Source organism: Glycine soja, chromosome 5 (assembly GCF_004193775.1).
Source record: "Glycine soja cultivar W05 chromosome 5, ASM419377v2, whole genome shotgun sequence".
Taxonomy (NCBI): Eukaryota; Viridiplantae; Streptophyta; class Magnoliopsida; order Fabales; family Fabaceae; genus Glycine; species Glycine soja.
In genome coordinates, this window is record NC_041006.1 from 1,442,820 (window position 1) to 1,456,705 (window position 13,886).

The window sequence follows — 13,886 nt, forward strand, 5'->3', positions numbered from 1 at the left end:
AACTTCATACTATTTTAAAGTATATTTATTATTAAATTAAATTATTATATAGTATATTTTATATTACTGTTTATTAGTAAGATTATAGTTTTAAAATTTTATTAATTGAATAACTAAAAACTATGTAAAATTTAGTACCCATCCTCTAAAATAAAATGCTATAACGCGTGGTAAAGTAATCAAATTATTGGTCAACATAGCATTAGAACTACAGACCTAACTACACTAAATCCAATCATTTTTTATCATATCTATATTTATTTCATTTTATTTATCTTATTATTATTACTATTATCACGGACTTGTTCGGTCCAAATTTACATTTCAAGTCAAATACACACCGGATTTTCTGCCAAAATCTAAAGCAAGCGTGTTCATCGAGTAAATAAATTTTTATTGAGCCTAAAATTAGTGTATAAATCCCGCCATTGGTTAAATTCGACATTTATCACGGTTGGATTTGGTTAAATTGTACATGTTAGTTTTGTGTAATTTTTTTTTAATCCAATCCAAACCAATGAATTGAGTTAATTAGGTATACATATTTAAAAATATTTTTTTATTTTGTACCAAAAAATTAGAATAATCATTTGTTTTTACCTAAAACTTTATAATTATATAATGACTAAATGTACTCAAAAGAAATCAAATTTTGATCATATTTAACTAATAGAATAAATGATTTCAATGCTAATACGATATTTTAATTTTAGATAAAAATAAAGTATTATATTAACATAAAAAAACATAAACAAAATCATGAAAGAGATAAAAACAACAACTTAAAAAAATCATATGTGATTTAATTTAATAAATTATATGAGTTAAAAATTAAGGTGTTTTATATTTAATAATTAATTTATATATAATAATAAATTTAATTATATGATATAGGTTGGATCGAGTTAAAAAAAAAATATTTCTTAACTTTTTTATGATTTGATCTTAATTGAGATAGATCTAATACATCAAAAATCTAACTTTGTATATTTGGACCTGAACTCCCGAATATCCCTAAAATCCTATATAGATGTATCTCGAAATGATTGATATTAATACAGTACAAACTAGCCTTGATAACATAGGATTATTTAGTTTGAGAAAATATTTTCTATTTTCATTTTCTGAAAATAATTTTTATTTTTAAATGTCACCGTGTTTTCAATTGAGTTGTTGACGTTCTAGTCAAAATTCCAAAAACGTCAATTTTTATTGTTTTCAAAATTCCATTGTTTTTTAAAATCATTTTGAAAATTTGAACTATACATATTTTTAACCTTGTTTTCTATTTTCGGAGAAAATGGAAATAGAAAATCGGCAAACTAAAACAACCCTATAACTCCACATTTTCAGAACAACTGCATGGTACTGGAATGCAATTCAATGCAATCTAGGTAGTGGAATTTGACCCCCAAAACTTATTATATCATTTAACCAAAGTTGAAAAAAAAAATACTCATTAACCTTTTTGTCATGCTTCATTAATTTTGAGAATTTGCGTGGTAAGGAGGGTTACATGGTGTTGAATTTGGACCTTCAAAAGGCGTATGATAAGGTGGAATGGGATTTTACTCTTGATACCCTCAGCAAGGTTGGTATTCCGCCTTGGATGGCTAATGCCATTCATGTTCATATGTCTTCCACATTTATGGCGATTAATTGGAATGGTATTCCCTTTGATTCTTTCACCCCCATGTGTGGGAGAAGATAGGGGGACCCGTTCTCTCCCTATATATTTGTGTTGTGTATTCAGAGATTGGCACATCTCATCCAAGATTCAGTTCAGAATGGTAACTCGCATCCATTCTCGGTGGGTTAATGTCTCACACTTATTCTTTGCGGATGATCTGATTTTGGTGGCTGAAGCTTCAGTGTAGCAGCTGGGGAAGTCAACCAGATATTAAACCCTTTTGCTAATGCATCTAGCCAGAAGATCAACATGAGCAAATCAAAGGTTCTCTTCTCAACTAATGTCTCATAAGCTAAGGTGAGGGAGCTTAGTCAACAGCTTCAGGTGACTATTACTAATAATCTTGATTCCTATTTGGGTTTCCTAGTATAGGATCATAAGAGAAATGAGTAGCTGTTTAAACCCCATATTAGAAATATCTGGCGAAAAATTACTAGCTGGAAAGCTAAGATCCTATCCACGACTGGCAGGGTAACTTTGGCACAAGCTTGCTTGTTTAATATTCCTGCATAGGTGCTTCAAGCGTCCAAGTTGCCAGTCTTGGTGTGTAAAGACATTGAGAAAATTTGCAAAGATTTCATTTGGGGTAGTGATGTGAACCTCAAGAAGACACATGTTATCTCTTGGGAGTCTATATGTCAACCTAAAGACAAAATAGGTCGATTAAATTCAAACATATATTTCTTGAGCCTAATCTAGCTCGACAAGGTCATAGTAGCCCAAATAAATTAAACCCAATTCTATTTAGTCAATATCTTTTTAGTCTAACTTGACTCCATTGGCAGACCAACAACGAGTTAAGTGTATGTTTGATTCTGTGTTACTATCCATTAAACATGCGTTCATCTCAGTCAAACATGGGTTATGTTGTTGAACGAGATGTTTAAGTAATTCCTTTTACGTGATTTTGTTTAAAACATGTGCATCTCCTTTAACGCTACTCTGAGTAGCTTATATAGATCCGACAAAATCGATTTTCGTTGAATATTTTTTTTCTGATTTCCAATTTTGTCCCTCTTTCACCTACCCATTCTCAATCGCGTGCGTCTCATGGGAAGGAAAAGTTGAGCAGAAACACACTCACCACGTGTAATAAAAAGAGTACGAGCAACGAACTACACAAGACTTGAAAGCCTTGTAAAGAGCTTTAGATTTTAGAATCAAAACACAAGACTTTAGCTTTAGATCAATTTTTTATATTTATTATCTAAAACAAAAATATATTAATATATAATCAAGACTCAAACTGGCACAAGTGTCTATTCCAAGTTGGATATTAGAATTTTCCTTTGTCCACCAAAGAGCATGCCATGTGGAGTGGTGATAGTTTTGGAGCCTCAAATATAGATGGTGCATAGGTGGACATAAAAAGCAATGAAAACTCTGGCAGCCCTTTGGATTTTGGCCACACATCTCTGATCACTCTATAGACCACTTCGTTGATCTATCATTCTTCATCAACCAACCAGCCTCCAAAGTCAGTGAATAGTGAGTGAGTGAGTAGCAGCTAGCAATGGAAATTACTGCCATGGCTTCTTCAGCTACTCCTCCACGACCTTCTCTTCCAACTCCTTCCACTTCTCCACACACAGTAGTCACCACCACCTTTAGCAAACCTCAACTCAGACGCTCTCACATAGCACTACCAACTTCAACCACCATTTCATTGCTCGCTCTCTTCGCCCCTCCAAACGAAGCCAAAGCCGCTGTCAGCATCGCCAAGGACCAGATTGTCTCTTCTCTCACCCAAGTAATTCTAACAAATTCCACGCATACCCATTAGCCAGAAGGAATATAATTTCATTTATTTATTTATTTTAGAAAAAAATTCTAAATTTATTTATAGGTGGAGAAAACGCTGGATCAGGTTCAGGAAATGGGTTCGGGTGTGCTGGACACGGCACAGCGTGTTGCTGAAGTGATAGGGAACGCTTTGAAGCCTGGCATCGAAACGGCGTTGCCGATAGTGCAGCAGGCTGGAGAAGAGGCCTTGAAAATTGCTTCCCCTGCCATCTCCGAAGCTTCCAAGAAGGCCCAAGAAGCACTCCAAAGCTCCGGTGTTGATACTGAACCTGTTATCACTGCTGCTAAGGTTTTATTCCTCAACTTTCTCTTTCTACTTTATTTGAGCCCAATTTCTGTGGTTAAGCTTTGTTTCATAGGAACATTTGTTGTATGATTGTATCCGCACTAACTGAACTATAGATATTTGCATTGTTGATGTGTACTAAATAATTTTTTGGGATGCAAAAACATTCCCCTTTTGTGGTTTTAGTGGTTGGAAAATGGAAACCAATCATGGGTTTTGAGGTCCATTTTTCTACTTTTAGTTGTGCCTGCCAATTACACCCTAATAAGTTTGGATAAACCATTATTATTATTTTTTTAATTTTACTCTCCTAAAATGAAGAGATGCATTTCAGAGGATAATGGGTTTAATTTCTATACAATTCGAACCTATAAAAAATCATGATACATATGACTTTTAAGATAAGTAAAAATCAATAAACTTAAGCTAATGACAATTTGTAATTAAATTACAATGTAAATATCCTTTACACTGTCGCTGTATAAACTATTTACTTTTTTTTATTCGTTATATACTTATATCTTATATGTGTGCATTTTATTATAATTTTAACAATTGATTTAATCAATAGTTATAACTGAGGCTTTGTAGAACAATTGAACTTGCGTAGGCCAAGTACCCAATAAAAGACTTGTCTCAACTTTCAGAAAGTTTTCACCATTTTGGTAATTTGCTTGACATTTGAAGAACCAAGTTTATCAACTTGATCAGGATACTCTCTTTGATTTCAGACAGTGGCAGATGCTGCACAACAAACAACCAAGGTGATTGAAGTTGCCAAGCCAATAGCTTCCTCAACCGTCGAAACCATATCTTCTTCAGACCCTACTGTGATTGCTGGAACAGCAGGAGCACTATTTGTTGCTTACCTCCTAATTCCTCCTATCGGGTCTGTCATCTTGTCTAATCTTCGTGGTTACAAAGGTACCTTAGACATGATTTGATGCAAATTACCGTGTTTCTATGGTTGAACAAAACTGTTTCATATTGATGAATTTTGAATCCCCACAACCTCATTATGGAGTAACTAATGTTAGTTTTTGTTTTATCTTTCTTTAACCGAGTCTAACACTTCTGCTTCTATTACTTTGTAGGAGACCTAACTCCTGCTCAAGCCCTTGATTTGATATCTACACAGAACTACGTTTTGATTGATATTAGGTCAGAGAAAGATAAGGACAGGGCTGGTATCCCTCGCCTTCCCTCTAATGCTAAAAACAGGATGGCTGCCATTCCGTAAGTGTTACTCATACTAAGGAGTTCTCTCATTTAGTTTATCTAAAAGTTAATTTTAACTCATGCAGAAATTAGTTTTAGCTTAGAAGACAAATTTATTTCATTTTACCTTCTTATTTTCTTCGTCAATAAGTATTTGTGGAAAAATTTAAATCAGGGTCTAAAACTTTAGCTTTTGAGTTATTTCCTTATCTACTACCAAGCACTTACTAGGACAAAAAAATAATCAAAACTCTATCATGATACACCCACTATCACTTGTTGTGGCCTTTCAGTTTGGAAGAACTGCAAAGCAAGCTCAGGGGGCAGGTCAAGAATGTTAAGAAATTGGAAGCTGAAATAGTCGCTTTGAAGATTTCATATCTCAAGAAAATCAACAAAGGCACCAATGTTGTGATCTTGGACTCGTGAGTTCCCTTCCATGTCTACCCTATTTTAACCATCCAAGTTTGCTTTTCATCATTTTCACTTTGTGGTGGATTCTGTTCTTCTTCATATCAACTTATATCCTTTTGTGATAATATTAGGTACTCGGACGTAGCAAAAACAGTTGGAAGAACGCTAACCAGCCTTGGCTTTAAGAACACATGGATTGTTGCTGATGGATTCTCTGGGAACAAAGGGTGGTTGCAGAGTAGATTAGGAACAGATTCGTATAACTTCTCGTTTGCAGAGGTGCTGTCACCGTCTAGGGTCATCCCTGCGGCTGTGAGAAGTTTTGGCACAACCAGCCAATCTAGCACGAAGCTTCTTCCTGGGGCTGACTAACTTTTTTCTGTTCTAAAATCTTGTGCAAATAGAAATTCACTCTTGTGCATGCTTGAGTCATCCAATATATTTATTTTGATTATTTCCCATAATTATTTCATCAATGTCTAAGTCTTTTATTTCCAACCTTTTTCCCTCTGTGGGTGTTTTGAGTGGCTACGGCTACGTGGTCTTCCCCTAAGTTGCAACGACTGTGGAGAATGCCAAAAGGTTGAAGTTGATGATGTTTAAGTGGGTGTGTGTTTGATTTAAAACTGGAAGGTTTCCAAACAGCCGTTGAATCAAAAGCTTCAAATTCTTAATTCTCACAAGACATATATAAGAATGTGTGTCCGTTCAATCTAATATTAAACCAAGGGGTTGGAGTTGAAATCCCAACTGTACCACTTTGTGTATTTGAGGAATGGTTGATTGATGACTTGATTGCGAATGAGAGGATATTTAGAAATGTAGTTTAATTGAAATCTAAAACACTAAAATGGTGATGAGTTTTCGGAGGCAGAGTAACTTAATTAGTCTAATTGAAATGCAGGCGAGTTGGAAGTTGAGTTTATGATGTAATAGCAGCCTTTGCCTTGTTCGAGGCAACTGCTTTTAACTAATAGTTCCAGGGTCTCTACCCCTCGTATGATTTTTTATGTAAGCCTTGTGTCCCATTGCAATAATTAAAAGAAATTAATTGTATGTGCATTTGAAGATAAAACATCTAAAAGGTCATGTTTACTAGAGTGATAAGAAAGAAATATTTTTTTAAGATTAAAATTTTAAAATTACTATAATATCTCTATAAGAAATTAACTAAAAGAGAAGAAACAATCTTTTTTGTCCTAAATTAATATTTTTTTTGTACGTGGAGCTAGTTCATTCTAGAAAAAATAAGTGAGTATGTTAACAAAAGTGAATTACAATGGTACTATTTATTTTCATATAATTAAAATTCATACAAATTAATTTTTTAACATACAAATTATTTCAATTGTATTTTTTCTTATAAAATGGTTAAAAAATCCTAAATTAATTAAGTGTATTTTTTTATCAAGAAAAAAATGTAATTAAAAATAATGGAAGACTCATAGCCAAAACCTGCAACAGATCTAACCAAAAACGCAATAGAACTATCAACCTACAATCAGAGCCCGATTTGAAACCCCGAAACATCCCGTTGCCGCTACGCAATCCGCCGCAGGACCTCCTAGCACCGCTTTCTGTCCACCGTCGCGAACCCTGAACCGCAACCTCTTACTCTTCGCACCACCGCAAGTCCATACTCCTTTCTTTCTCGTTTTGTTGTTCCCGACGCACCATGTGCTACTGGTTTTGCTTTAATTTGGGATGAATGAAGTAGAGTAAAACAAAGATAGTGGCGATGTTAAAATAATTATTCCAGAATTTAAATGTTAAGAGAATACCAAATTTTTAAACGAAAAAATAAAAAAATAACTAATTGATATATTTTGAAAATATAAATAATAAAACTAAAATGGCGACAAATCAATAAGAAAATATATTTAGTAATAATCAAACAGTACTACATTAAAGAGATTAAACATAATATATAATTTTGTTAAGAAATAAGGAGGTTTGTTGTAGTTTGCGCACGGGTGCGTAGTGCGTACCCTAGCAGGAAGTGGATTACAAGTATTCTGTTATCGTTATTCCTCTTCTTCTTCTTATTGCTCCACCCTGCCTGGTGGAACCAAACGAAGAAGACGTTCGGTTTTCCCTCTGCTTTTCGAACTTTCCATCGACTCCACCATGCTATTCAATTAGGGTTAGGAATTAGGGCTTCTTCTTGTTTTCGCTCCGTTAATTTCAACAACGGCCAACATGGTTGTTCTCTCGCTTTCATCTCCCAGCCTCTCCACCGCTCTCCTCGCAAAGAAGCTGTACGCTGCCACTCTCTCTCTCTCTCTCTGTTTCCTTTGCGCGATTGGCTTTAATTTTCAAATTTATCTGTGTTTGATTTTATTCTATTTGTTTCGGTTTCGTCCATAACCCATAAATTTGGGTTTCTTTAGGCCTCCCCGAGAACACACGGTGAAGCTAGCGACCTTTCGCAACAATTCATTTCGCTTTAGATGCGCGGTGGACACGCCCTATGGAGGTATCACCTCAAGCCTCTCAAATTTATTCATTTAATTAAACACCCAACTCTATCAATTGTATAACATTTTTTTCCTATTAATAAGATAGTCGCGAGCTGGTAAATTTGCTTTCTTAGTTAGGTTTCGCTATTGTACATCATAATGTGTTTGTTTATTCACTGGGTTGTTTAGGCTTCAATTCAGTTGTCCACTCTTTTAGTTTTCTAGTCCTTGCTTAAGCTTCTGATTTTTTTATTTTTTATTTTTAGCTTAAGCCAGGTTCCCTTTTGTGCATAAGTAAAAGGAAAATCCAAGGTAGGCTTTGCTTTGCTTTGGTAGGGAAATGGGAATTTGAGATGGATTGTATTCCTATTTATAGGACTTCCAATAACAAGTCATCCTCTGTTCTCCCCTCTCCTCTCTTCCCCTTCAGATGTAACTGTTATACTCGAACTTTGACATTTAATATGAATTAATACAGTTTTCCTTTTTCAATATATTAATTACTAAAATGTTTGGAATTTTCAGCAATGTTCCTGAACTATTTCAGATGTATTACTGTTTTCTGACTAAATACATGGTGAGAAATAAAGAAAAGTAATGAATGTCACTGTTAATTGATCTGGCAAAAGCCCAAGTTAAGGTGGACGGCACTTATAGAAACATTCACCAGAAACTTCATCTCTAAAGGTTGAGGTGAGACACAATGGTTGGGAAATAAGGTAGTGTTGATTCACCAAAAAAATAAACACTACAGTTTCATTGTCTATGAGTTTTTGTGGGATGTAACTGTCTCTCTGTTTAAGGGGAGCTTGGTCGTCTTGATTAGATGGGGTGGGGCATATAGGTATGAGTATTCAGTCAGGCTTGAGTCGATTAGATACATAAATATTTCTGTCTCAACTCTTGAGAGATATCTTTTGCACCTAGTAGTAAAACTTTGGCTCTAGAACTTGATCCAATGTACTGCATGCCTTTACTAAGTACTATTCCCCTTCTTATAGCTAGTTGAATGATTTGAAAAGGTCTGATAACTTTTAGGTCATTGGTCATTGTCTGACAGCTGAAGTTTAACTGAACTGGATCATGATTCATATTAATTCGTAAAGTCTGCATTTGTGCTACTTAGTTTATTTTTATGTTTATTATTTTCCACCTTGTGGATTAAACTATTGTTATGTGTATTTATATGTAATTCTTCTCTGCCCGCAGGGAATGCCCAAAAATTCCCTCGAATCAATGTCTGGAATCCTTACCGACGCCTTGGTATTAGCCCTGATGCCTCTGAAGAAGAAATCTGGGGATCAAGAAATTTTCTGTTGCAACAATATTCTGGGCACGAGAGGAGTGAAGAATCAATAGAAGCAGCTTTTGAAAAAATATTGATGGCAAGTTTCGTACAGAGGAGGAAAACAAAAATTAATTTGAAAAGCAAGTTGAAAAAGAAAGTAGAAGAGTCTCCACCATGGGTGAAGAACTTGCTAAGCTTTGTTGAACTTCCACCAACTGAAGTTATCCTCAGAAGATTGTTTCTCTTTGGCTTCATGGGTGGCTGGAGTATTATGAATTCTGCTGAAACTGGACCTGCTTTTCAGGTTTGCTCTGAATTTCTTATGTTTTTCACTTCTCTGTGGTGTATAATCAAATGCATAATTATTTTAGAATAAAACTGTATTTTATTTTTCAAAAAGAAAAAAAACTTTGTAGGTGTCATTTTCTATAAGAACATATGGATTGTGACAACCATAAATTTTAAAAGAGAACCAAATTATTTAATCAATAGGCATGTATTAACAGAGTTTTTCTCCTTACTGCTTGATTAAGTCAACTACCAATCTCTAGATTATACCCTTCACCCTTGCTTGAAAGGCTATAGGATGCCTGGTATACACAAGGTATGTCTTTGACTATCGTCAAAGGTTGCTTAGTAATTTCAGATTATGTCTTCTGCCTACCGGACTTTCAGGTTATGGTGTTTAGTACTTTAACCATCAAGCATAATTTTATTCTTAATTTGCAGCTTGGCCATTCCCATATTTAAGGTTTTCAGTATTTTCAATAAAGTGTCAATATTGTCTTTTTTGGTCTAAAACCCTGAGTATTATAAGTAGTCACTTTGGGTCCCAACTAATTCAAATAGAATCAGGTGGGGGCCCATTTAAGCGACACTGTGCTCCTTCTGTGTGCGTGCATACCCATTCATAAAAGACTTGAACTTGAGATTTTGCTTTCTACTTGGATCAATCAACTTCGGTAATATTACCATTGTCAATGCATGTCTACTTATCCTTTCATTTTTTCACAAGTGTTTTAAGACATATTAAGGTGATTATGTTCTACAAGATACATGTAATCAGGGAACATTACTGAAGACTTGAAGTAGTTGCATTGCTGTGCCTGTCTCTCCTCTTCCTCCTCTTCCTGCTTCCTTTGTGGCATGAATAGTTGCTTGTTGACTGAACTATTGTTTTGCTACAGGTGGCAATCTCTTTGGCTGCTTGCATATATTTTCTCAACGAAAAGACAAAGAGCTTGGCTAGAGCATTCATTATTGGGTAAGTGGTGTAACTTAATTCAACTTATGTTTTTCCTCTGATTTTTTACTATTCGCCATCACCGTCTACATTGTTTTATTTTTGCACTGTTATAGGTTTGGAGCTCTAGTGGCTGGATGGGTCTCTGGTTCATTGCTGGTACCTAATATTCCATCTATGTTGCTGCGGCCAACTTGGACACTTGAACTCTTAACGTCATTGGTAGTTTATTTGTTCTTGTTCGTTGCTTGTACTTTTCTTAAGTGAAGTGGAAACTATTCTTTCAACGTTATAGTCGGTGATGAGTTTATAGGTGATCAAACAATTTTTTTGTTTTTGTTGTTGTAGCGAGCCAAATTGTTTAGTGTCGTCTTTTTTTATGAAAACAATTGTCTGAGTTGCCAATATTCAGCAGATATATTATTACCGAGCCTTAACTCCTTGCCTAAATTTCCGTTGGTTACGGGGCAAGAAGTTCTTCCACCGTGGTTTGTGACTTCAATCTTATTCTTATTCTTCTGTTAATTTGTGACTAACTAGCATTAATCTTTAGGTTTATAATATCTTGTAATTTAATTTTTTTTTTGTAATTTATGTTTATAATATCTTGTAATTTAATCTTTAGGTTTATAATATCTTGTAATCTTTAGGTTTATCTTTATAATTTTTTTTTAATTCTTGTAAGTTATGTTTGTTTTATTTTTAACCCTTAAAATACTTTAGATAGTACTTTGAACATTAAAAAAATGTTGTAAGAATAAAAAAATAAAATAAACATAATTTATGAGGATTAAAATAAAAAATATATTAAAATATAAAGAATAAAAAGATATTGAAGTATAAATTTTATTCAGATGGAGGTGAATAACGAGTTCCTAACCTCCAATCGCCGATATTCCTTTCTCTGCCCGTAACTTGGTTGTTTGATTTAGAAATAACTTGTGCACAAATGGAATTTGTAGGCTGACGCCCGCAATATTTTAAATGCAATTTAAAGAAAGATGGAAAATGAATGAAGTAGTTGCTAGGATTATTAACTAGGTTTGTCGAGCAACAGTTATTGTATTGAAAGATTTATTTGGTGTTAACTTTCAAATGTTTAAGAAGCATTTTTAGTTTTTCAATATCAATTTTAAGGGCAAGGTATGTCGTTTAGGTAATTGAAAGATCACCATAGCTTGTTACTCGCATTTCAATTCTTGGACGAAGTTATATTTAATTCGTTCAGCTTTCACAATGTCCTTTATTAAAAAAAAAAGTTTTCACAATGTCCTTTATTAAAAAAAAAGTTTTCACAATGTCGATTCTTTTATTTACTGCAATTAATATGTCCATTCTTATTCTTTCAGAGTGAACTAATCTGATGTCATTTAAATGATTAATTTAATAACGTAAACTTGCATGATATCATGTATAAATAAATGAAAGATGCATGAATATGATAGACGCATGGGGAGTTTACGTAGAAAACATACGAACGCTAAACATTTTCTATTTATCTAGCGTTGATTGAAATCTTGAACCTGAACAATAATTGAAGAAACACAATACTACAAACTTAACCGATCTAAGCGCTAAATGCCACCAATGTTAAGAAATATCAGAGAAGTCGAATGACTAGATCCAACATACAAAAGCGCAAAGCCATACACACATAATACATGAAGCCTAAAAGCGACTGAATATACTTGAAACATAACTAATGAATTAATTAACCTAGATAGATATTCAAGACACAAAACTAGTTTTCTGCTTCATCAACATATATATATGCATGTATTAATTAATTAATCAAGGGATGGGTGTTTTGCGGTGGTTGCAGTGGGAGTGGGATCTGTTGTTCTTGATGGCGTAGCAGCCCAAGGCGTATATGGCGGTGACGAGCAGAAGCACACATGCATTGAATACGGTGAGACGCTTCCACTGGTTCCTTATGTTGGCCAGCACTCCTCCCTTGCATGAATTGCAATCGTAGCACAGTTTCTCCCGCCTATTGTTCCAAGTGTTGCAGTCACTATTATTATTCACTGCTGGACCCTTCTTTGGCACTTCCCAGAACGTAGCATTCTTCATTATGAATCCACAATACGCTGGTGGCTTACAGCACCCAGCCTGACCAAATTAAATAACAAATTAATTAATTAAGTAACCGCTACGTATATATAGAGAGAGAACCGGAAATTCAAATTAATATATTTGCATGTCACAACCATACTCATTAATCACTAGATTTCCTTTCTTTAATTTCTTATTAAGACATCCATTTCAAAAATTTTAGAGTACTCCTTTCAAAGACTCCTTTATTAAAAAGCCACATTTTTATATTTTATTAGCCAAAAATTAAATAAGAATTAAAGAATAGCAAGTTTGAAAAAATCAGAGCGTAATTCAGTGTTCGTTAGTTCAATTCTTGCAACAATTGTCCCAAGTATCATAAGACTTCTACAACGGAGCATTATTGCTCAAAATCTAAACAATAAAACTAAGTAACTATTACAAGAATCTAAACAATAAAAAATATATAAAAATTTATACACTGAACCATACATATAAAGTAGTTTATATATATATATATATATATATATGTATAAACAAATTTATCATATACATGATATATGATACTTTGTAATCATAGATGATGGTGTAAATGCATGTATTATATATGTTATTCTGAAATTAGTTAAGTTAATAAATATAGATATTATAACATAACATGTTGAGAGAGAAATAAATTATGGACGTTGGTTGGATCTTTAAAATATAGATGTTTGTCTATCATTATTCTCAGTTACTTAAAAGGAAATCAAATAAGAGAGAACCTGGGTGGTAGAAAAGTGTTTGAAAATGAGAGAGTCGTTGTTGCGGCCGCCGTTGAGGGCGAGGTTCTGGCAGACGTGGGTGTCCATCAAACAACTCTTGACCTCGTCCCAGTTCTCGTTGTTAACCACGTAGCGCTGCAGCCATTGAGAGAAGTCGCCGACACGGTACTCGCCGTAGCCCTTGCCGGAAACCTGCCGGCCCACCTTCCTGTTGGTGACCAAGAGCGTGAAAACGGTGAAGAACGCCAGCCCCACGATTACCATGAACGTCACGAAGAGGTACGCGTAGAGTGCCCCGTTTACGCGGCACAGCGACCCCACGATTCCCAAGGCCGAGACCAGCACCACGAAGACGCCGCCAACAAGGAGCGGCACCTGCAGCACCTTCTGGCAGTCGGAGCCTCCGTGGACGTGGATGTAGACGGAGGAGCCCACGGCGGTGATGCCCAGCAGCAGGGACAGCACGTTGAGGGCGCCGACCACGGTGTTACTTATGCGGAACATGCTCGATCGGAACAAACGAGGATGTGATATGGTTGAGGAGACAAAAGCATGGAATGAGTAAATGAAGTTAGGGTTGTTGCATGAAAGAAGAGAAGAGGAGGTTGTGGATGGAATAGTAACTGTTTTATAAGTGGGAAGGAACGAAAGCGGTTGCATGGTGAT

The 13,886-nt window shown here is 34.9% G+C and overlaps 3 protein-coding genes across 4 annotated transcripts; 2 read left to right on the top strand and 1 right to left on the bottom strand.

Annotated features, from left to right (window-relative positions):
- The first annotated feature begins 3,051 nt into the window (after nucleotides 1-3,051).
- Nucleotides 3,052-5,909, top strand: LOC114411757 (calcium sensing receptor, chloroplastic-like). 2 transcript variants are annotated; one of them, XM_028375440.1, is made up of 6 exons: nucleotides 3,052-3,440; nucleotides 3,558-3,782; nucleotides 4,511-4,703; nucleotides 4,874-5,015; nucleotides 5,291-5,422; nucleotides 5,543-5,909. In XM_028375440.1, exons 1-6 carry the CDS (start codon nucleotides 3,204-3,206, stop codon nucleotides 5,781-5,783), a joined length of 1,170 nt encoding a protein of 389 aa, XP_028231241.1. In that variant the 5' UTR covers nucleotides 3,052-3,203; the 3' UTR covers nucleotides 5,784-5,909. The 2 variants fall into 2 exon arrangements, with proteins under 2 accessions (XP_028231241.1, XP_028231240.1); XM_028375439.1 differs by having other exon boundaries at nucleotides 3,057-3,440; nucleotides 3,537-3,782.
- A 1,414-nt stretch (nucleotides 5,910-7,323) lies between these two features.
- On the top strand, nucleotides 7,324-10,908 carry LOC114411758 (protein CHAPERONE-LIKE PROTEIN OF POR1, chloroplastic-like). Its single transcript, XM_028375441.1, has 5 exons — nucleotides 7,324-7,669; nucleotides 7,802-7,887; nucleotides 9,080-9,462; nucleotides 10,346-10,422; nucleotides 10,518-10,908. The coding sequence occupies exons 1-5, from the start codon at nucleotides 7,611-7,613 to the stop codon at nucleotides 10,666-10,668; spliced, it is 756 nt and encodes a 251-aa protein (XP_028231242.1). The 5' UTR covers nucleotides 7,324-7,610; the 3' UTR covers nucleotides 10,669-10,908.
- A 1,284-nt stretch (nucleotides 10,909-12,192) lies between these two features.
- LOC114413773 (tetraspanin-11-like) lies at nucleotides 12,193-13,880 on the bottom strand. Its single transcript, XM_028378317.1, has 2 exons — nucleotides 13,221-13,880; nucleotides 12,193-12,513 (listed from the first exon to the last, which is right to left on the bottom strand). Exons 1-2 carry the CDS (start codon nucleotides 13,878-13,880, stop codon nucleotides 12,193-12,195), a joined length of 981 nt encoding a protein of 326 aa, XP_028234118.1.
- Between the last annotated feature and the right edge of the window lie 6 nt (nucleotides 13,881-13,886).